The sequence below is a fragment of the Rousettus aegyptiacus genome, unplaced genomic scaffold (assembly GCF_014176215.1).
Source record: "Rousettus aegyptiacus isolate mRouAeg1 unplaced genomic scaffold, mRouAeg1.p scaffold_m13_p_12, whole genome shotgun sequence".
Classification (NCBI taxonomy): domain Eukaryota; kingdom Metazoa; phylum Chordata; class Mammalia; order Chiroptera; family Pteropodidae; genus Rousettus; species Rousettus aegyptiacus.
In genome coordinates, this window is record NW_023416287.1 from 35,984,180 (window position 1) to 36,006,565 (window position 22,386).

The 22,386-nt window shown below is 42.8% G+C and overlaps 1 protein-coding gene across 6 annotated transcripts in view; it reads left to right on the forward strand.

Moving 5' to 3' along the window:
- Positions 1-22,386, forward strand: part of SLC24A3 (solute carrier family 24 member 3) — a 454,104-nt gene that overhangs the window by 397,776 nt on the left and 33,942 nt on the right. For all 6 annotated transcript variants that reach the window (XM_016146148.2, XM_016146147.2, XM_016146152.2 and 3 more), the window contains 5 exons: positions 5,721-5,746; positions 12,391-12,444; positions 17,684-17,817; positions 19,853-20,013; positions 20,726-20,996. In XM_016146148.2, coding sequence (XP_016001634.2) covers positions 5,721-5,746; positions 12,391-12,444; positions 17,684-17,817; positions 19,853-20,013; positions 20,726-20,996 — 646 coding nt within the window. The remainder of the gene's footprint in view (positions 1-5,720; positions 5,747-12,390; positions 12,445-17,683; positions 17,818-19,852; positions 20,014-20,725; positions 20,997-22,386) is intronic.

Consider the following 22,386-nt stretch of genomic DNA (forward strand, 5'->3'; position numbering starts at 1 on the left):
AAAACAGAAGAAATTAAGAATAAATCATTGACTAAAGCAGTTATAATCTCATAAACATACAGTATGTGTGTCTCAGTGCCTTTCCCTTGCCCCATTAAGCATCACTGTTAGTCCTGGTTACACTCTCTGCAGTGAAGCCTCAGGCCCTGGAGAAGCTGGACGTGGCTTGGAGGCTTTCCCGTGACTTCGATCTCTCTCTGGAAGAGAAGGGTCACCTTTTTAGACCAGGGATAATTCTGGGTTCTTTGGAGCATGTCCCTGCATGCATCTACCTGATAAATAGCCTCCAAATCCTTACAGACCCTCCTGCTTCTCTCCCACCCCCATGACCTACCACCAATGACTTCCACCACAGGCAGCTCCAGCCTCCCAGTCCTCCCCTTGCTCCAAATTCCAGCAGGCCCTGCAGTGTCTTTTATTCAAATGTTACTATAATTTACATAATCATGTATTTCCATAAATGCAAATGATTCATTACATTATCAGTATAATAGCTGACCTAAAAGGAATACTTTATTTTTACCCTTCATCTCTGCTTTGAGATTGGGGATGTGAGCCTTAAGAGAAGGAAAACCTCCAGCGGAGTGGATAGGCCTCAGACAGGGTCAGGATAAGTTAGACTGGCTCACAAATCCAGGTTTAGGAGTGCTGCCCACTAAAGGTCCAGGTGAGCCATTGGCACCAGCTGGGGGCCCTCGGGCAACTTGAGCACTGGCACAGCAGCAAGGCTCGTTCAAGGTGATGCTGCCCCCCTCTCTCTCTGGATGGTTCATTGCAATCTCCCTTCTGGAGAAGATTTCGTGGGGACATAGAGATATGACTTAGTTGACCCAGCTGCCAAAGATGGCCCAGGCAGCACTGTCCAATATAGTAGCCACTAGGCACATGTGGTTACTGAGCTCATAGAATGCAGGTAGTGAGACCATGGGACTAAAAATTTAATTAACTTAAATATATGTAGCCACATGTAGCTAGTGCCTATTATTTTGAATAGCACAGCTGTAGAGAGCAAATTCTTCCATAGAAACTAGACATACATTCTCACAGCATCCATAAGTTTTAACAAATGTGGATACTTAAATGGGACTGAGTGCTATGTTGAGTTTGTTGATAAAAATTTTCCAGTTCAATACTCCAACTATACAAGCTAACTATTATACGAGTCCCATTTTACTGATGCCAAAACCAAGGCTCCAGAAATTCAGAAATTTGCCCAAGGTCAGGGAGCTGCAATATTGCAAGTTTATTGGAGCAGGTGTCTAAGATGGTACTTCTAACCACCCCAGCACAGAATTCAGATTTTCCCTTCAACAAAATTTGTCTCTTTTAGCCTTTGAAATCATCCTAATTTTACCTCACCCACCACACAGTCCACCATTGGAGGGCTGTGTCTGCACCATTTAACTTCATGTTTTTAGACAGAAGGGAATAGTTTCTGCCTCCCCTCACCTGGAGTTCATTTATTAAGATGATGAGTATTAAATGATCCAAAACTTTTATCTTGCCCTTTCTGTGAGAGAAAAAACACCTTAGAGTCATGCTAATGACTGCCCTCCACCCACCACTGGCCTCCATGGCCCTGCCCCTCTGGCTTATCACCCTCCTGCCTGCCTGCAGCTCCCACCACTGTCAAGTCTGCCTGCCAAAGGTCCGAATATCGCAGTTCCTGTTTAACCCTCAAGTGTAAACTGTATTGATACATACCAGCAGCTTTCCAGTGTATTCCATCTGATTCCTCCTCAGATGGACTTGCCATGGCTGAGCCATCTGTACCCCTGGCTCCCAAAGCTAAGGAAGTCAGAACTCCATCTGGACACATTTCCTGAGAGGGTCTCCATGCTGTCGAGTGAGAAGTTTGTGAGGGGTAGTTTCCATTTCCAGCAAGAGAGGAAAGATTTTCAAGGTTTCAGGCTCCTGAAAGAGAATGATGGGGTCGATTTTCTCCTATTATTTTCACTGTTAAAATTCTAATGGTACTAGTGATTATAGCACAGGCTCCAAAATCTTAGCTTCAGCAATGTGGCCACACTGCTCCATGGTTACAGCTTACAGTAAGCCACCCAGGGACTGACATGCAATGTGGGGACAGCCACCTGCCTCCCTACACAGAGCCTAGCCCACCTCTCCTCCCCTGCCCACACACCTGGGAAATTCTTGGCACATCTTCTCCCCATTATTCCATCAGCAGTTCCCTGGGATGTTCTGACATTCACAGATCCACCTGCCTAATGTCAGCCCACCTCTCCTGGAAAAATTCTAGAACAGACACCAGGACTGAAAAGCTGGTTTCCATGGTACCCAGCCATTTTTTCGAAGCCTGGTAAAAAGAGTATTTTTTTCAAATTCACTCCTGTGTGTTCCCATTTAGTTCATCTCTGGAACACCTGCAAAGCTTTGGAGGAACCACAGGTGGGTCAGAGAGCAGGTCCTTCAACCAGCCATATACAGCAAATCTGGGACTCAAATATCAGTCAGCATCATCCATCCGTATGTAGTCACTGGGGGTGGACTCAGTGCTGGGCCCCATACACATCCAGCAGAGCCCACAGAGCTGCTTTCCCAAGGCCTTTTTTCAAAAACTCGACTGAGAAAAGGGTGGATCAGTTCCCAAAGCCTTCCAGCAGGTCCCTCCACTGCAGTGTATCATGGAGATTAAGTGTTGGCGTAAGAGGAGGGACCTGTTCCCACCTCAGAACACCAGGCAAGAGCCGCCTCCAAAACGTCGCCTCGCCCCGTTACAGCAGTGGATTAGCTGAAGCCTCCTTCAGGAGGCTGTCTTGAGGTGCTTGCCCTCCTTTCAGGAGATTTAATGAAGCTACGAAATGGACTTGTACTGATTTTATGGCAATCTTACTGCCTTGGTAGTGCACACGGGCTGGAGGGCTAGAACATGAGCGCCACCTCGTGGTGATCGGTGGAACTGGGGCACAGCTTTTTGTTTCAGGCCGGGCGTAAAAATGATATAATACCATTATAAGGAATGGAGGAAGTTGTTTTGTCTTCTTTTACTCACAGATAGAGCTTGAAAATACAAAGGGATATGCAACACTTTTTAAGATAAATAAAATCGGTAAGGAATAACAAATCCATTCCCTCAAAACAACAGCAACAATCCAGCAAATCTTCTGTCCTTGTCACTTTAAGAGTTTTCAGACAGGGATTCATTCCAACACTCTCTAAGGATGGCCCAGTGATGTACTCCCCTGAAGGAACATTCTGTGAACACTTATGATTTTCTCATTTGGGGTCTTCTGAATGGGTGACAATCAGCTGATCAGCCTCCTCCAAGTAACACCACATAACTCACCCTCTGTCTTCTTTCTCACCACAAACAAACCAATTTCCATTTAGAGTTTCCTAAAGTCTGGTTGTTTTCTAGTACCTTTTATCTGTTTTATTGTTCTTTTTTTGAGTCCTGTCATTTTTCATCCAGTCCTCTTAAAGTAGCGGGATAAAACCCAGACCACTTTGCTCATTAGCGGTAGGGTAGCCGAGTGGTCAGGAGTGAGGCTTCATTTCATCAGTTATTTGGAGGTTTCCAGGCCACCACCATTTGTTAGGACTCTAGAGAGATCATCTGCATTTCTCTTTTTCCAACCCCTCCCCGAACCACATTCCCACCCCCAATTCCCCCAGCCACGGCTACCACCTGGGCCTCAGGTTTAGAATGTTCCATCCTTAATTGTGTACCATGTTCAATCTTGTCCAAATTTCCCCCACTATTTCTCTGATTTATTGTGCTCCCTGTAAATTCTGTTCTTACTTTGGGATTTATGTATGATTAAATCCATTCAGATTTTTTTCTCATTGATATGATCATTGAAATAGTCAACAGCTAAAGATGTATTGATCTGTGCCCTCACATGTCAGTCAAATCACACAGAATAAAGGCTTTCCGAAAGCTGCTTTCATATTATAAAGTATCACCTGCCTTCTCTGGTAGACGAAAATTAAATTGGCGCTCAAATAAACTTTTTGCTGGTATCTCATGCTTTCCAAAGTGGCTACGAATTGATTGTTCCGTCCCACTGCCCAATTCTGATATTGAATTGATTTCAATTCATAGAAAACATTTTCCAACTTGATTTATTTGTTCTGTCCCATGATTTCTTGACAGTATTTTAGAGCTAGTGATTTTACAAAAGCGGCTGTGAATGCCTCCCAAGGAGTAGATTGCACACCATCCAGCCTGGGTGGAGCGAGTGCTTCCTTTACTTCCTAAATTCTCTTCCCATTCTAGTTTGGCATTTTTACCAAAATGTCAACCTGTTGAATCCAATGATGACAAGAATCACAAAACGGATGAAGCCAACATCTTTGTCAATGTCTCGTTAGGAAGAGCAAGTTACAAATAATTGTGGCCCCTTTCTATTCATCCTTCTCTGTGCACCTTTGGGACCACTGGAGGAAGATCCATTCATATGCCTCTGGTCTGTACCCTGCATGTTTTCCTCCGTGTCTCTCACAGCGGCTGGTTGTTATGATCCCTGGGGACTGAAGCGATACCACATCATTAGCTTAGTGTATCATCTCCTTGCAGTAATGACATTTTACACCCAGCTTGTCCTGCAAGTGTCTGCCTTAGAGTCTCCACTGGGCCACTGCCCCTGAAGGAAAGCCACTCAGACATGAGCGTAATCAAAGCAGTCATATCCGTGAGTGTGGGAAGAAAGGGTTATGAACAGGCCCTCAGCTCTTGCTTGAAAGAAATACTGGTGCGTCCATTTAGCTTCGACAGCATGCCATCTCAGCAAACAGGTGCGTCATGGAAAGAACACTAATTTAAGAGCCCGACCTGAGTTCTAGAACCAACTCTCCATCAAACTGAGCAACCCCGCGAAAATTCTCATGTTCTCTGCTTCTCTGTTTCTTTATATAAACCAAAGGGCATGGATTATACCAGTTTTCTCTCAAAAACAGAAATGACTTCAGATAATATACATAAATTCAGTCCCGTTGTAGTTTCTCTTTGGATTCTAAGTGATCGATCTCTATTTGGCAGTTGTATGTCTTCCCCTGATCTGACCCTTGCTAATCTCCTTTAACAAAAGGGCAGGCCTGGGGCCCAGGGCCTGGGCAGCCAGGGTTTTCAATCTCTATTGTTATTGTGCTCATTTCACCCTCTATACTTGGTGACAACTGGTGCTGATTCTCCACTTCTAGTTGTGGTGTTAAATTCCTTTGAAAATAAATTTTTTAAGGAAACAAAATGTAGGTCAACTGAAAGAAAAATGTTGAATACAGAGAAATTCAAGTGATTACATAAAAGCTTGAAGGTGCTATAAGTACATGGAGAAACCCAGACATCTTACCGGTGGTCCGTAGTGGCTGATGTGTGGAAGCAGCGCCAAGCTCCTACGCCCCTGCCAGACCTAAAATTTTACAATATGTCTTATTTTACACAGCAGATTGATCATGGTTTCCCTCTCAATTCACTGTTGGACAGAAACTGCTGAAGGATGGGATGATCAAATGCTTCTCCCCTTCATAGCCTGCCCACCAGTCTGCCAATCATGAGTCCTTCCACCAACACTAGCCACAGACTAAACCAGCACAGAGGAGAGCTTGCCCACAGGTGCTTTGTGTTCCAGGCCAGCCCCAGCCTTGATTCTCACCAAGCTAGCAACAAGGGCAGACAACATGCAATCGTAAAGTATGCGTGTTTGCGAATGAATGCACGTGTGTGTGCCTAACCTTCTTACCTTTTTATTTTTTCACAGTTCATTTACGATGAACAAGTTTCCTGGTAAGTACCTCTATTCCTTTCCAATGTTCCTTGTTATATTGCAAAGCAAACATATCAAAGACCAGAGTCAGGGTTTAAGAAAAAAAGAGAAATGTCATGGCACCTGGGAACAACTGGCATTTCTTGGGAGCCTTCTGTCCAGTTCAGTAACAAAATTAAATTACCTAGCACAGAGCAGAGATCTTTCCCCTTGGGCTGGGGTGGGGGCTTCCCTTTGGGATCCTAATATCTAAATGTCTTCATCATCTGGGTGACAGCATGACTTAGTTGTGCAGTGAGCCATTTGCTAGACCATCATCAAGATTTAAGTAATCTTTTCAAATTCTGTCCAAACCTTTTGGACATATTCTAAACACCATATACAATTTAGGAACCAGAGACCTTCAACCCATTAAAGTTCTGCCTGACATTCCAGAAAATCTTAGAGCTCTAAAAAATCATTGATTTTTTAAAATTTTTGATAAATAAAAGTTTTGCCCAGATTAAATATATTTTTCATGTGAGCCAACTGTTCAAATGCCTGTATTTGAGATGGGTTCTGAGCAAGTCAAATATGTAGGTAATGGAATCAGAAATTAGGTGTGTTGTGCATTCTTGTTACATTTTTTTCAAATATCTGATCTGTAGGAGTAATGTGAAATAACATTTTAGAAATAAATAGGTGTGGCATTGTAGGTAGACAACTTTCATGGTATTATTTAAAGCTAAGAATGAGCTAGAAAAAGTAGTACAGAGTCCACCGGTCTTCATTCTCAGCAAAATGGGTGCTAAAGCTTAGTTGGAGTGACATCTCTGTCTCAGGATATCTCTGATTTTCAGAATTCGGAGGTGGTAGGGGAACTTACCACACTGATGGTAAATGTAATGCACTATGCCAGGGTATCAAGATACTTCTGCCAACTCTTCTCTCCTCTGCCTAGGAGGGTTGAGGGGGAGACATCTTGGAGAACTTGCTCTAAGTCACATAATCTCTATATTGACCCATAAGAAATAAGGAAGTCCTCTTTGAGGAACAGTTATCAACAGGCTGAAAGAGATCAAGATGCCCAGGATCACCTCAGGTCAGAAGTCAAGGAGAACCTCTTGGGATCCACCAGGATGCAGTCGCCAAGTGGACTGGTGACATTTCCCCCCCTGTCCTTAGGGCTTAAGTACAATACAGGAAAACTTGCAGAAGTATTTTCTCTCACACTGATGGCACAGTTAGCTTATATGTTGCTCAGTATTGTTGCTCTCTGCTAACCACCCTGCCATAAAGACAAACAAAGTACAATCACAGTTGATCTCAGAAATTTTTCTGCTGCTTTTGTGCAGAAAACCTTAAGAAGAGACATTCATGGGTGGATCACTGTCATGGAAAAGAGAGCTCCCTTTTTAAAATTTAAAAAGGGAGCTCTCTTTTCCATATCCCCCTGGTTTTGCTGATAGAAACCATGGCAGAAAGAGATGAAAGCACTGTTCATGATAAGCCTATTTTAGTCCTTGCCCTCAAAACCTCTTGTAGGACATCTCAGATGATAAGGAACAAGAAAGGGAGAGCACATTTCCTCTTCATTCCAAAGGCTGAATCTCCTCTGAAGTCAGAAGGATAGAACCTCAAGCCTGTGCTGAGGGGTCCAGATTCTGAGATCATCAGCGGCCTTGGCCTGAGCACCAAGGCTCCCACATGAGCAAGGGGATGGGGGGCCATGGATATGTGAGTTGCACATCCCCCAGTGTGTTTTGTTCAGCCTGGAGTGGGTTGGAATCATGACTCGTGCGCAGGCATAGCTGCAGGAAAGAGCTAGAGGGAGGCTCTCATGGCACCAGAACATGGTTCCCGGCTGCCAGCCTGGTTCATAAGTACTGTTATTATGTGGATGGGCTGACAGAACGTTTTCACATGAGTGAGGCTGAGAAATTAAAATCTGTGCCACTGGCCCAAAATGGCTTTGGGACTTCCAGGAATTTCAGCTCCTCATTTGAATGCAAACTGTATTGAACTTTAAAATATATTTCACTTTCCACACTTCATACCTTCTTACCCAGCCAACTGTGAGCATTTATATTATGAAAGGGTGTGTCTAAGCATTGATTTCTCTGATTTCTCTCTTTAAAGCCAAATTTTTATATATGTGACAATTAAAGCACAGTACTATTTCAATATTACTTTAAAGAGCGAATTCTAACATATCCTGAGACTTCAAGGAAAGTGACCAATCTATCCCCAAAATCTTCAAAAGGAACCTAATTTCAAGTGTTTTATTTTGAAATTAGAGTACTCTTTAGGAAGAAATGAGCCTTGTAACATACAAATACACAAGGACAAGATATCTCTGTCATACACATTTTAGATTCCTTCATGGTTCCTGAAGTGCCATTTTGCAGTAAGTCACATTCAGCAGAGAAGTGGCAGTTGGAAGGCTTTTAGTAGCAGGTAAAAGGAAAAAACAGCTATTTCAGATTAAAGGAGTAGTGGTTTATTTTTCTTACATAACAAGTATCCCAGATGTAGGTGGTGCAATGGCTCTGCATTTCTCCTGGCCTTTCCCTAAAGGTCCCAAGAAGGTTGCTGTGGTTCCTGCCATCAAGTTTAGTTTGAAGGCAAGAAGGGGGAAGAAAGGACTATTTCTTTTTATTCAACACCTGTCCTCCTTATGTCTCTTGGGTCACAGCTGGGTCTGTCTTGACCAGTAAGTGACCAGGGAGAATAGAATTACAACTTTAGATGACTCATTATCTATCCTGAGAGTAGGCCCAGCCTCCTTGAGATTGAGGGGTCCCTATTTGCTGCCTCAAAAGAATGGGGTTCTATTTGCAGGCAAAAGGCAGGGGAATTCTGTTGGGTGTTTTTTAGTTAGGTACCTGCCCCCGAAGACATTTAAAATAGAAAGCATCAGAGAGAGATCCACTTATTAGGATGTATGTTCCATACATCCTATAATGACAGTTCAGCAAGGCCCACCGTGTTGCCAGAAGGAATTTGGACTTTGTCTTCAGTGAGTCTGAAAGCCTAGCAAGAAAACTAAAGGATCTAAAGTGATGTTTTTATTTCTTCTTTGAACCTCAACTTGCAACTTTGAGAGAGAAATGAGAGCCTGGGGACATGACCTGGAGACTGTCCCCCTGCCTCATGTTAGAGTCCAGCTTTCATTGTTCTGGACTATGGTTAGGAAAGCAGAGTCACGCCCTTCGAGAACAGGGTGAGAACAGGGACTAGCTCTCCGATGTGAAAAAGAACAATCTTCTGCAGGAGAATCAGTGCCAATTGAAGGTGGTTAAAAACAGAAGTTTGTAGGGAGGGAAGAAACAAATCCAGATCATACCACACAACCACGTCTTCAGAGGACAGCGGGTAGGCTATGGTCAGGAGAGGCAGATGGAGAGGAGCATCTTGGGGGAAATGGAGAGAGAAGAGCTGTGTGATTTCAGAGATCTGCATGCAGATTCAGTCCAATTCCACAGCTGTTTCCTAAGCACCTCACGCATGCCAGGCTCTGTCCCAGAACTAGACACAGAACACAGAACCGAACAGCCTTGACTTTGGGGCTCACCAGGCCAGAGAGGAAGCAGACGGTTGACATGTAATTAAGGGGTCATTTGGAGACACACCACTGAGGGGAAGGGAACTGGAGAAGGGAACTTGAAGAGCACTGAGCAAAGACTTGATTCTCAAACAATCAGGATGTGACACCATGGAGACCTCGGAGAGCCTGGTGCATTGTATGTAGAGGGCGTATTGGGAGAGCCCTGAGTCTGGGCACCAACAAAGCAAAACTGAAATGTCAACAGCAGCAGAGAACCCTCATTTCAGAGGCATTTCTGAAATGCGACAAAAGAGAATCTTACTTGAATATTGTGATGAAAGGGCTTGCTTTGAGTGAAAAGTCAAAAAGATATAAAGGAATTAGAAAGTATAAATATACCTATTTAGGAGGTGCTGGACTTAATTCAACCTGACAAATATTTTATTGACATTTGTTCATTTTCTGGTAACCCCCTTACTGAGTCTTTTTAAATGTTCCCTAACAATTACATGACATCTCTTCAGATTTGGGGTGTCTCTTCCTTCAAAAGGAATGCAGCAAATGAAACTCTACTGTTCCTAATTAAATTGATGTCACATATACATTGGTTTTGGTGAGACCGAATCATGTTCAGGCTCCTGGAGGTGTTCTGCAACTGAAAATTGATGTTTGGAAGGAGTCTAACCCTACAGAGATGAGCTGAAGGCTACTCTGTGCTGGAGAGAGAACAGTGAGCACCTTGGGAGAAGGGGTGCCTGTTTGGGGGTAAATCAGCTGTCATGGAGTTCAATTTAAGTCTCCAGAAAAGAGAAACCAGAGAGCTGAGGCAGAGGTTAGGTGTGAGGAGTGGTGTCAAGTGAACGCTAGAAACAGGCATTAAATATTAATAAGTTATGAATAAAACAAGAGAATCACAGATTGGTCAAAGGTTTAAAGAACACAGAGTCTTGTGATAGAAACTGAAGGAGAGTAGGCAGGGAAGACTTCTTGGAGGAAGTGACATTTAAGCTGATATTTGCAGTATAAAAGGGACCAGCCAAGGAGTGAAGGGAAAAGCATTCCTGGTAGAGGGAACAGTAATTGCAAAAGCTCTAGGGGGAGGAAAATGCTCAAAATTTGCAAATGAAAGAAGACCAGTGTACAAGGGCACAAGACGGTTTGGAGAATAAGGGAGAAGAACCAGATTTAGCACCTTTTACTTTTTTCTCAAGTATGTTGGGAAGCAGTAGAAGATTTCTAATCAGTAGAATGACAATCCAGTAGCCTCAAGGAAACCATTTCAGAGGCTACAGTTGTGGTGGACTAGGGAGGTAGCAGTAGAGAAGGCAGAAGCAAACAATTCAGGAAGTATTTTGGACATAGATTCTTGATGGACATGGATGAGGTTAAAGGAGGGCTCCATATTGATTTCCAGATTTGAGTGTAACTGGGAAGGAAGTAATACGGTGTACTGAGATCGGGGAGTAGGGTATGGAACAAAGCTAGGAAGCAGGAATTAAGAATTCTGTCTGACATGTATTTAGATACGATGTGGAGGAGCCATACTGACAGCAGGATATATGGACCTGGAGCTGGCCAGAGCTGTGGAGTGGATGCGTCCTCTGGTGTTTACAGCAGTAGGATAAGATGACATCAGCTAGAGAGAACATGCAGGTTAAAAGAAAAGAAGGTCCTACATTTAGAGGTTGAACTGAGGAAGTGGAGGAGGCAAAGAGGACAGAGAAGGAGAAGTTAGGGGGCCAGGAGGAAAACTAGGAATGTGGCCTCTCAGAAGTCAGGAAAAGAGAGTGTTTTATGAAGGAGGGAAGGTGATCAGTTCTCAGATGCTGCAGAGAAATTGAGGAGGATGACATAGAACCATCCCAGAAGTTATGTAGATGGAGGTCGTGAGTGCCCTTGACAAGAGCATCATGAGCATCATGAGCATCATGAGCTACTGAAGGAAGAAATCAGAATTCAAGCCCCTTGAACTTCTGTCACATTTCTTGGCTTCCCCCTTAGCAAACTTTCTCAAAGGGTTGCATACAGTCCAGCCCAACAACTTCCATTCTCTTAACAAATTTCTCTAGTCTAACTCCTATATCCATCAATCCCTGAAACTCTTGTCAAGGGCACTCAAGACCTCCATCTACATAACTTCTGGATGGTTCTCTGTCGTCCTCCTCAATTTCTCTGCAACATCTGAGAACTGATCACCTGCCCTCCTTCATAAAACATATGCATTTGTATAATCATTAACTGACGCATGATGGTCCATCATGGACATACTTATCATAACTTACGTACCTGGTCCCCCACCTTATCACCATCTTCCTTCTTTCCAACACTTCGCTTTTATAAACACCACTGCAACAAAAACTCTTGTGTGTGCATTCTTTTTACATTTGACCACATATTTCCCTAGGATCAGTTTCTAGACATGGAACATTAAAAGAAAAAAGGAAGGAAAGACATAACCTGGAATTTGTTCATAGACCATTCTTCAGTAAAATTTTCTAGAACCAAAGATTACACAGAAAGGGAACCTAGAAGTAAGTTCCCTTTTTTTTAGCTGGAAGTTACTAAAATAAAGAAAGTAGAAGTAGTCAAGTTACCAGAAGTTTAGGGTACATTTCAATGGCTTTTATTATTTTTTCTTTCTTGACCATTTTCCCATTCATTCACTCGTATCCTCCCTTCCAGGCGCATGCTCTCTCTCTCCCTCTCTATGTATGCCTTGCTCCTGTATATCCAATAATCCCTCAGTTGCCCCTATCAATCCCTCTCATTTTCCCTTTGTAAATATATCTACATAGTTTTAATGAATGATTAATCTGTGAATAGATTTATAAACATAGGCCTATATTCAGCAGTATTACAGAAGGTTTGCTGCGTTCCAAGAACTCTTGGGTAAGTGAATAAGAGAGAAAGGAGCAGTTTCCCTTTAAATAGAGAAGAAAAAGATCATTGAAAGCTGTATGCAGCACAGAAAATGTCTACAAACCAGGAAATATTTGTAATGAGTCTACATGCCTTATTCTCACCATGCTTGGCAAACTTAACTGTTGTTCACATCAAAATGCTTTTAAAGATAGGCTGGGTGTTAAATGTCTGCCTATGGTGACTTTTTTTAACTAGCCTGTCTTGTTTTGTACACAGGTGGGAGTCTTTAGTACTTGTACTAATGTATCTCATCTACATTGTCATCATGAAGTAAGTAAAATACCTTCTTGGTGATTTTTCTAAAACTGTTTCCTACATTCGATATTATGTGATGATGTGGGAAAAGGAACAGGGAGAGGGCAGGTGTATCTGGCTAGCTTTCAATGCATAACATCACAGACTCATTTGGCTCCCTTGGCAACCTGCTATGAATCAGTACAGCTTTGATTAGCAGCAAAGACCCTTCCAAACCATAATGTGATGATAGAATCAAAGCTTCGGTGTTTAATTTAAGAAATCTCTCAAGAGAAAGTTCTCTTCAAGACCTGGCAACCTAGCTTTTGGCTGTTTTGTCACTTTCTTTCATAACAAGAAAGGAGGTAAAACTCAATAATTTACACTTCTCTACAGGGTGAGAGAAGATGAGACCAGAGCTAATTAATAGATAACTAAAACTGTGGATTGAATATCTGCAGACTTTTATTATTCTTATGGCCATCTAGTATCCCAAAACTTAGTTGCTTAAAACCATAAACATGTGTTATCTCATACAGTTTCCGAGAGTTAGGCATCCACGAGATGGGTCCTAGCATAGGGTCTTTCATGAGATTGCAGAGAACAGGTGGGCCAGAGTGGCGATCATCCACTCGACTGGTGCCCCAAGGTGGCCTGCTCACATGGTTGGCAACTCGATTCTGGCTCTTGGCTGGAGACCTCAGTTCCTCACCACGCGGGCCTCTCCCTAGGGCTGCGTCAGTGTCCCTACACATGGGAGCTGGCTTCCTTCCAAGCGAGAGATGCAAAAGAAAGAGCAAGAAGGACCCTGCAATGACTTTTTTAATCATTTCACAAGTTACACACCATTACTTCTGTCATGTTCTGTTTATTAGAAGTGAGTCACTAAGTCCAGTTCACATTAAGAGATCTCCTTCACCTTTTGAAGGGAGAAGTATCAATTTCTGGATATATTTTAAAACTACCACATCATATGTCCTTTTTCTCCTTGATCTGGGCAGCTTACTATTTCTGTTAAAAGTTGTACTACAGATGTTTCCCATGCTTGAAGGTAAAATGTAAGCACCATGGTTGTGAACCTGCTGGTTCATCTTCTTTTGCCAAGTACCATTGAGATGAGGAGCTTACGAATAGTGTAAAGACATTCCACACTGCAGCTATCAGCACCCACGGGAGATGTTTCTTTTACTCTAAATTAGCTCATACTTTCCTCAGCATATGTAACTGTGGGAATGACTATGCCCCTACATTCCTATGTTCTCAGGGGGCAAGAAAGTAGAACATCATCAGAAATTACCAGTTTGGACATATCAGTTAGCAGTCTGGAATTGACATGTAAATTTTTCCTTGCTCTGAGCCCTGGCAAAAATTCATTCTGTCCACTAGTAGCTGAAAGGTCTATTGAGAGAAATCAGTGTGGCCTTCGGCAAAGGTCACACAAACAGTGAGGGGAGAAGCTGGCTTGGCTGATGTCCAGGGTGGGCTGTAAGCAATCTGCCGCCAATCCACTATCTGTGACATCCAGCCTTCACCTCAGGAGCTGTCTGATGGTCAATGTAGACCCAATATCTGGCTCTTATTACTGGAAGAGGGTATTTCTAGAGTATCCTGGTATGAAGTTACTGTGAGATAACACATGAGATAACCACACATCGCTTTCCATTTTAAAATACCAATAGATGACCTCCTACAAAACACAGAATTAGCCCAAAGACTTCTCAACATTTCTAGATGCCAAAGGTAACACCTTTAAAGATGAGAGCAGCCATCTTGCTTCTCTTTCTCTCAAATAGAATAAAAAACTATTAGAGAATCTGGCCTGCAGAGGGGAATCCTCAACAATACACACATCTTCCTTCAATGTTTTTTTTATTATTTCACACTTTTTTTTTTTTTTACTTTCTGAGGCTCTAGGTTTGAGTTCCCAAAGAGTCAAGTCTTTCTCTTCCCTTTTGAAAAGATAGATCGGTCAGTTATTTTAAAGAATTGACTGGGTGTCGGCTATATTCTCAGCATTGATCTTGTGTTTTGAATCTGAATTGATATGAAAGCATATCCCATACTGAATTCTCTAGGGGCTTCACATAATAAAGAGGTCTTTAAAACCAGAGCTAGTCTAAAGGGCAGGTGGGTTAAGGGATATTGCTATTTTACATCCTGTGACCACTCTAACCAGCCATCATGAAGCCCATGAGTTGTTGGCAGGGCCTGTGGATGTTAGGATAACAAGGTGAACAATTTCTCTCCTCTCCTCCAAATCATACCCAGTGTGAAAGCTAATGAGGTATATTTCTGCTGACGCCTTGACTTTACCAGTCTTCCAGCTGTTCGGACCAGCAGGACACAAATAAAACTGGGAACAGCAGCTACTATGCTTGTGGAATTTTCTATATAAATTCTGGTCCTAAGTTCTAAATCGAAATCTCTGCTCTTTAGCCATCCCCCTCTGCAATCAAAGGCTATAATCATTGGGTTTTATAAAATCTGATTTATAAAATTGCCTGCTTCACAATAAAAAAGCTTCAGGGTGCAAGCACAAAATTTAAAACATTCAATTAAAAATATAAAACAGAGCAGCAGTAGTTAAAAACAGCATACATTAGAATTATCAGCTGCTTCCTGAGTAGATGGCTTTAAAATGACTTTAAACATTCTGTCTGAAGGTCAGAAAGCAATTTCAGATTGGCCAAAAACCTGTAGAGAGTGTGAGGCACACCTGGCATTGGCGAGGACTGATTTCTATACATCTGGGTTGCTGCTTTGGGTTTGGTCCCCAGATGAGGCAGTATGGTCTGGTGGTTGAGATCAAGTGCTTCACAATAAGCCCTGATGGCAGATCCCATCCTGACATTTACTAGCAGTGAGACCTTGACCAAGTTATTCAGCCATTTCGAATCTCAGTTTGGAGTACTCATTTTGGAGTACTTCTCCAAAACAGAGTTAATAAAAACCTTCCTCAAAGGTTTTCTTACAAGGATGGAATGTGACAACATAGTTATTAACCAATATCTGGTTTCCAGAAAGCTCTCATAATAATTATTATCCCATTATGCAAATCCAAATGAATGTATAGCACATAGTTGTACTTTAAAAACAAACCCTCATGCAAGTTAGTATTTCTATGGGGCAAGTGGATTCTGAGTCAAGGGGACAGAAACACAGCCCTTCCCACATAGCTCTATCAGTAGGGGAAGGCATTCTTGTTGAGTCCAAAAAGTGGAGAGACTTTTTCATTAAGAAGAATGTTCAGTATATACAAAAGTCAACAGAATAGTGTGGTGACTCCCACATGCTCATCATTCCCAGCCGCCATCAACCCATGGTTGCTCCATCCACACCCCTATTCATTTCCCTCTCTCCATATAATTTGAAGTCCCAGACATCATGCCAATTCAACTATAAAAGTCTCAGTGTATGTCTCTAAAAGGACTCATTTTTTGACATACCACATCACTATTTCTCATATCTAAAAGTAATGCTAATTCTTCAATATAATTGGATATCGAATCAATGTTTGAATTTTCAGTGGTTTCATAAATGTCATTTTTACAGTTTTATTTTAGTTTCACAAATGTCATAAATGTTTTCAAAATCAGAATCCAAATAAATTCCACTCGTTACAATTGGTTACTCCATCTTTTGGATCTCTTTTAATGTATAAATTCTCCTTCTGTTTTTTTTTTTCCTTTCGATTTATTCTTCAAGAAAGTTAGAGGGTTTGCTCCACAGAGTTTCCCAGTTTTGAAATTGTTAACTACATCACATGGTATCATGTGGTGTATTCCTTTGGTCTCTGTGATTCTTATAACTGATCCGATTCAGATTAGACTGTGTCCCAAGTGGTAGTGAGTTCTGCCATCAACAGGCACATTGATGTCACCTGTCTCTCTGTTTGTGATGTTGGCAGCCACTGATTCTCAAAATCTGGCTCCATTATTTCTTTAGGGTTGATAAATAGTGATGTTCTAATTCTATTTTCTGCCTCTTATAAACCCTGAGCATCTCCCGGGATTAGTCTGCCCACTTCTCTTTTCATAGTAACCACTGTCACTTTTGACTAGTTTTCTGTTCTCCCCAATGCAATGTAGGAAGGGCCAAACACTCCCAGGGAGTACAGGAAGTGCTCATGGAAGAGAAGTCCAAGTCACAGAGGGCCCCACTCTCTGTACCCTAATGGCTGTCATGTCACATATGCCCACCCATCCAGAGCTGCACTCACTGAAGATCAGGCATAAGATATGGTGGGAAGGGACTCCTAAAAGCCTCTTGTCTGTAGCAGCAAAAATGGTGAGGAAGAGAAGCTTGTGTGGTGAAACACACCTTGAATAGCCTGCCAGCTGACAATTTAGAGTCGCCATACCTGGCCTGCCATACCTATGGGAGGCCAGAGATCAAGCTGGTGGGACACCTCAGTGGGATTTCCCACGGCCAGTAAAGTCACTAACGCCTTTGAGTGAGGAAAAAACAGCGGTGGCCTACAATGCCTTGGAAACCCTGCCCAACTGTCTTTGCCCTGGAGTTTTCTAGAATTCCTCTATATGAGTCTTCTAAAACTAAAAATGAAAAGACCAGAATATTTACCTCCCAAAAATATCCTAGGAACTTGTACAAGCTTCTTCCCTTCCAACAGACATATAAAAAGCACTGCACAATGTTTTTGCTCAATCCTTCCGGAAAATCATAGCCCAGAACTTTTTCATAAAGCCAAGAACCCATCGGGTCTGGAATTATGGCACAACAATAACAGAGATTCACAGGATCCCAACCTGCGACCTCATGAAAATCGACTGACAAAGACCTAGACAGCCACCCAGCCTGTAACGCACAGACTGTGATGCGAGGGGTAGCGGCATGAATGAGACACCTTCTCCTTCCCCCACCCAGTGTGTCCCTGACAGAGGAGGCCCTGAATATGGTAGACCTTGCCCATCCCACTGAGTCTTATCATCATCCTTCCATGAACAGACTCCAAGGCAGGGAATTCCACCCTGGAGTTGCCTCCATTGACATGAAGAGGTTGCAAAGAAAGCAGTATGTCATGATTTATTTACATGATGTTAGTTTTATTTTCACATATCACATATATTTACATTTTAAAATAGGACACATTGTATATTCTGAGGGGAAATGGGAGGACGAAAGAATAATAATAATAATTTGAGGCATGGTTCCCACAATCATCCAGACTGGGGGAGCTGCAATGACACTCGGTGGGAGGTGGGGCATGGAGGAACAGCAAATGCTGATGGGCTCTCTCCCTTGCTCCTCTACTCAGATACAACGCCTGCATACACCAGTGCTTTGAAAGGAGGACAAAAGGTGCTGGAAACATGGTCAATGGCTTGGCCAGCAATGCTGAAATTGATGACAGCAGCAACTGTGACGCAACTGTGGTGCTACTCAAGAAAGGTAACTAAGGAGAGCCAGCGTCCAGGAAGGAAGTGCTGGGAAGCCAGCCCAGCTGCCCTCGCTCATGGCCACACCGGGGCTCCACAGCTGTCCTGGAGAGGATGCTGCCTCTCTAAGGGAGAGAAGTTTCCGGTCCTCACTTTCTCCCTTTGGCCACACCGTGGGGTAGTCTCATACCTGCTGATGAGCCAACTGGGAAAGCACCATGCAAGTTCTTAGGCAAAGCATGTGCTGCGAGTGATAAAGGAAAATTAGGACTGATGGTAAAGGAGAAAATACCATGAGTTTTGAAGTATTGATTTTGTCACATTTTGGCTGTGTGACCATGAAGCAATTACTCAACCATCTGACCTGTAATTTTCTCTTCTGCAAAATGGGGATAATTTTGGTAAAGATGAAAGGAGATAAAGTATGTAAAATACTTAATTAATGATAGTTGTTATTAGTATATTATTATATCCAAATTCACTTCCAGGCTACATTACCTCAGCTTCCAAGCTGAAAAATGATATAGAAAATTGTCTTTTCTTTATTCAAAGTAATTTATATGCAGTAGATTCTTATTAAGCAGCTGATATACTAAGAAATAATATAGTGCTTGCTAATAATATTCTTAGAGGAATACAAAAATTATCACTTACTTTTGCCTAGAATGTGTTTCCTTTTCATTTAATGTTTTTTTAATTTCCCCTTGAAATGTGTGGGTTTATTATTGCTTGGTCCCATGTGGTTGCTTTGCAGAAAAAAAAAAATTAGAAAATCTATAGGTTGATTTCAAACAATGTCTGACTTTGAAATCTGTGGGTAATTATTAGAATTTGAAAATCAATTATTTCAGATACTTTCCTAATTATATGCATGTTTAACTAAAGACTTACAGGTATTCAGTGCCATCCCACATAAGGATTTCATTTAGTTTCTTCTCTTCTGGGTAGTTCACAACCATAAAAGGAATGCTCTTAGGGAACCAACTAGAACTACCTATTATTAGCTAATGTTTCCAGAGATCATTTCATGCTTTAGTGGCTTGGAAAACAGGAGTGAGCACTAAGAGAGTTTGTGGCCAGATCCCCGTGAGCTATGGTCTCATATTGCACATTCATAGAGAGGGGCTTGGGCCTTGGTGAAACTTTTTGTTCAGGCCTGCTAGCAAATCACTACAAAAGATTTGCCCTAAGCCCCCTCAGGATCTTGGGCCTCTGTAGTGTGGCCAGCTCGCCTACCCACCCGCTTGTCAGCCCTGGTCATAGGCTGGGCTGCAACAACATGCATGTCGCCCTACCATGTCTTCCACTTGATGCTACAGGCAATTCTACAACTTTTAGCAACCTGATATGAACATTCTTGACATTCGAAGGGCATAAAACATTACTAAAGATTATTGGGATTTTTTCTATGCTCCAGATCTGAGTGGTGGGAAAAGAATCCTTTCAGAACAAGCAGGAATTCTCTTATGTTATCACTCATTCTTTCTATGTCAGTTAATGATGCTTAAATTGTTTCAAGTCATTTCAAAAGAGCTATCGATGAGCCCCACAAAAAGCATATTGACTCCTCCAAATTTTGCTTACTGAAACTCTCCTGGATGGGTGAAGAGATGGACAGATGGGCAAATGAATGGATTGATGGATGGTTGTATGGATGGATAGAAGAATAAAAGGGTAGATGAGAGGATAGATGATTGAATGGATGGATGAAAGAGTAGGTGAGTTAAGTGGGTGGACGGATGGATAAATGAGCGGATGGGAGGAAAGAGGGAAGAATGGGGGAGGGAGGGAATATGGGAGAACAGATGGATGAATGGATGGTTTGAGGGTGAGGGGATGGATGGGTGGTTGGAAGGATAGATAGGTGAATGGAAAGAAGGAAGGAAGGAAGGAAGGAAGGAAGGAAGGAAGGAAGGAAGGAAGGAAGGAAGGAAGAAATGGAAGAAGGGAGGGAGAAAGAGAAAGAAAGGATAGGAAGCCTGAATGAAAATCTCTGTCCTGCTCCTAACCTCAACATTATTTTTATTTTATGTTTTTAATTTCCCTAGCCAATTTCCACCGCAAAGCGTCAGTGATCATGGTAGACGAGCTGCTGTCAGCCTACCCACACCAGCTTTCTTTCTCTGAGGCTGGCCTTCGAATCATGATCACCAGCCACTTTCCCCCCAAGACTCGACTCTCCATGGCCAGTCGCATGTTGATCAATGAGGTATCTTGGAAAACGCAGTCTATTTGCCACTGGACAGGGGTGGGAAAGTTTGGGAAAGGGTGAAAGTTTCCTGGTCTGAAAATAGAAGCACCTAACCCAACATTTAACACTATTTCCCTCAGCCATTTTCCAACTTCATTGCTCACTGGGCCAGCTATGCATCCTGGTCCTTGCTCTTCTCTCCACATGTTGAGGGACATAGTCCTGCTCCCAGTTACATAGAAAAACTTTCCCGTCCCCTTCTACCTACCTGTTTTTTCATCTTCTATTTGAATAAAGCTCTCTGGCATAAACTTACACTGAAGTAGTCGCTAAATCAAGATTACTTGTGTATTCCTTTCCTTGGAATGGCAGCCATATTGATCCATTTGTGTGGCTTTCTCACATATGGACCAAGGGATTCTTACAATCTTAAGAAAAAAGATAACACCGTGGTGCACAGAGAATCAAGAACTGTGATAGAAAAGAAGTGCGCATCTATGACACAGGATTTTTCCTCTGAAGAGATTTGCAAGTTCCAGTGGATCGTAAAAGGTTAATCCTTTCTCCAAGAAGGAGGTTGTTTAAGTTGGTTATTACTTTGAGGAATCCCTTAAGACTTGACTACAGGATGTCCTGGAAGCAGCCTGGGAAAGATCTCAATAGCTGGTGTTTCGAGTGTAGGATTTACTGTCCCCCTGACTGTGGTAAGACTGTGCCTTTCTCTTTCCAGAGACAAAGACTGATAAACAGCAGGGCTTACACCAATGGAGAATCTGAGGTGGCCATCAAAATCCCAATTAAACACACCGTGGAGAATGGGACAGGGCCCAGCAGTGCCCCAGACAGGCGTGTGAACGGGACTCGGAGGGACGATGCTGTTGCTGAGGCTGGCAACGAGACAGAAAATGAGAATGAGGACAATGAGAACAACGAGAATGATGAGGAGGAAGAGGACGATGAGGAGGAGGATGAAGGACCGTACACACCATTCGACCCCCCCTGTAAGAGGTCCTACGTCTGGGCTGGGGTTGGGAACTATTTTGAGGCCACTGAGTAGATACTCTTGATATTGATGATCTATCTGGAATTCAATTCAAAGCAGTATCTGAACATAGAAATACTTACATTAATATTTACAATGGGCAAGACTGTCATAGACGGTCCATAGATGATCAACAGGGCGACACGTGTTCATTGGTTGAAATGTGAGCTCTTTGACCACATGTGCAATTTTGTGGAGGAAGGTCCTCTCTTAGCTGCTTCGCAGGACTTTTTGGTGCTAAGGAGGAAATGCACCTGACTTGTGTCAGCCAAAGTAGTTTGGTGATCCTGGGTAGAGGCACCTCACCCATTCCCTTACAGTTGGCAGGGGTTCTCCTGCCAAGACCAGCCCTGAGTGACATGTGCAGCCCTCCCAGGTGACCTTCGTTTTTCTTCTCACTTTCTGCCCCTCACCGCCATCAGGTCCCTCCTATCTCAGGACCTGCTGTTTCCAGGGTGAGCACCAAAGGAGATGCAGACCTGGGCCAAAAGCCTCCAGCCTCAGCCAGAGCACACATGGTGGGGTAGCTGAGGGACTCTCCCTGGTATTTTGAAAGGGAGGAGCAAGGCCTTTCAGAACCCCAGACACCAGGGTGGTGTCCTTCTCTCCTGACTGCTGCCTCCAAAAAAGGCTTGGCCATTCCAGTGACCTTGTCCCCTACCCCACGCATTAGTGGAGCAGGTAGACCATATCCAAAGATATCTACCTATTTGCTAGCCCTTCCAGAAATTTCTGATTGTTTCAGGAGAGAGTGCACTGGTCTAAGTCACATTCACTGTCAAGAGTGAGGCTTAATATGTGAAACTTCTCCAGGAAGTATGAATTTACAGGAGGACTGTTAATTTACAGGAAGGACTATTTGAGCCACTTTAAAAACTGTTTAACAGTGGGACAGAGTGTCAGTCAGAGTCATGTTTTATTTTCGGATGCAAGGTCTCTCTGTGTTCCTTTTTTGTGTCCAGGAGACAGCAAGTAAAACTCAGAACAGAACTGTTCCTGGGCCCCCTCAGGGCTCCTAAGATCTCAACCTGGTCAAATGCTTACCAAAACTAACTAGAAAACATCACTCAGACTCCTATACGTCAAACTCCTGATTAAATCCTTACTCGTTAGCAGGTAATCTCGATAGAAAAGAGTATGTCAGTTCTTTATTCATTTTGCCACTAGACACTGCATTTCTTGGGAACTCTCTTTCCTATCAGCCAGGATAAAAACATTTTAAGGATTAAATGACCAGACACTTCATTCCTCCCGTGTAAACTCTTGTGTTCATTTTCTCTCTCTGCTCAACACGTTTAGCAGCTTAAAACACTTATTGAACAGCTCCCAGTTCTGTAGGTCAGAAGTCC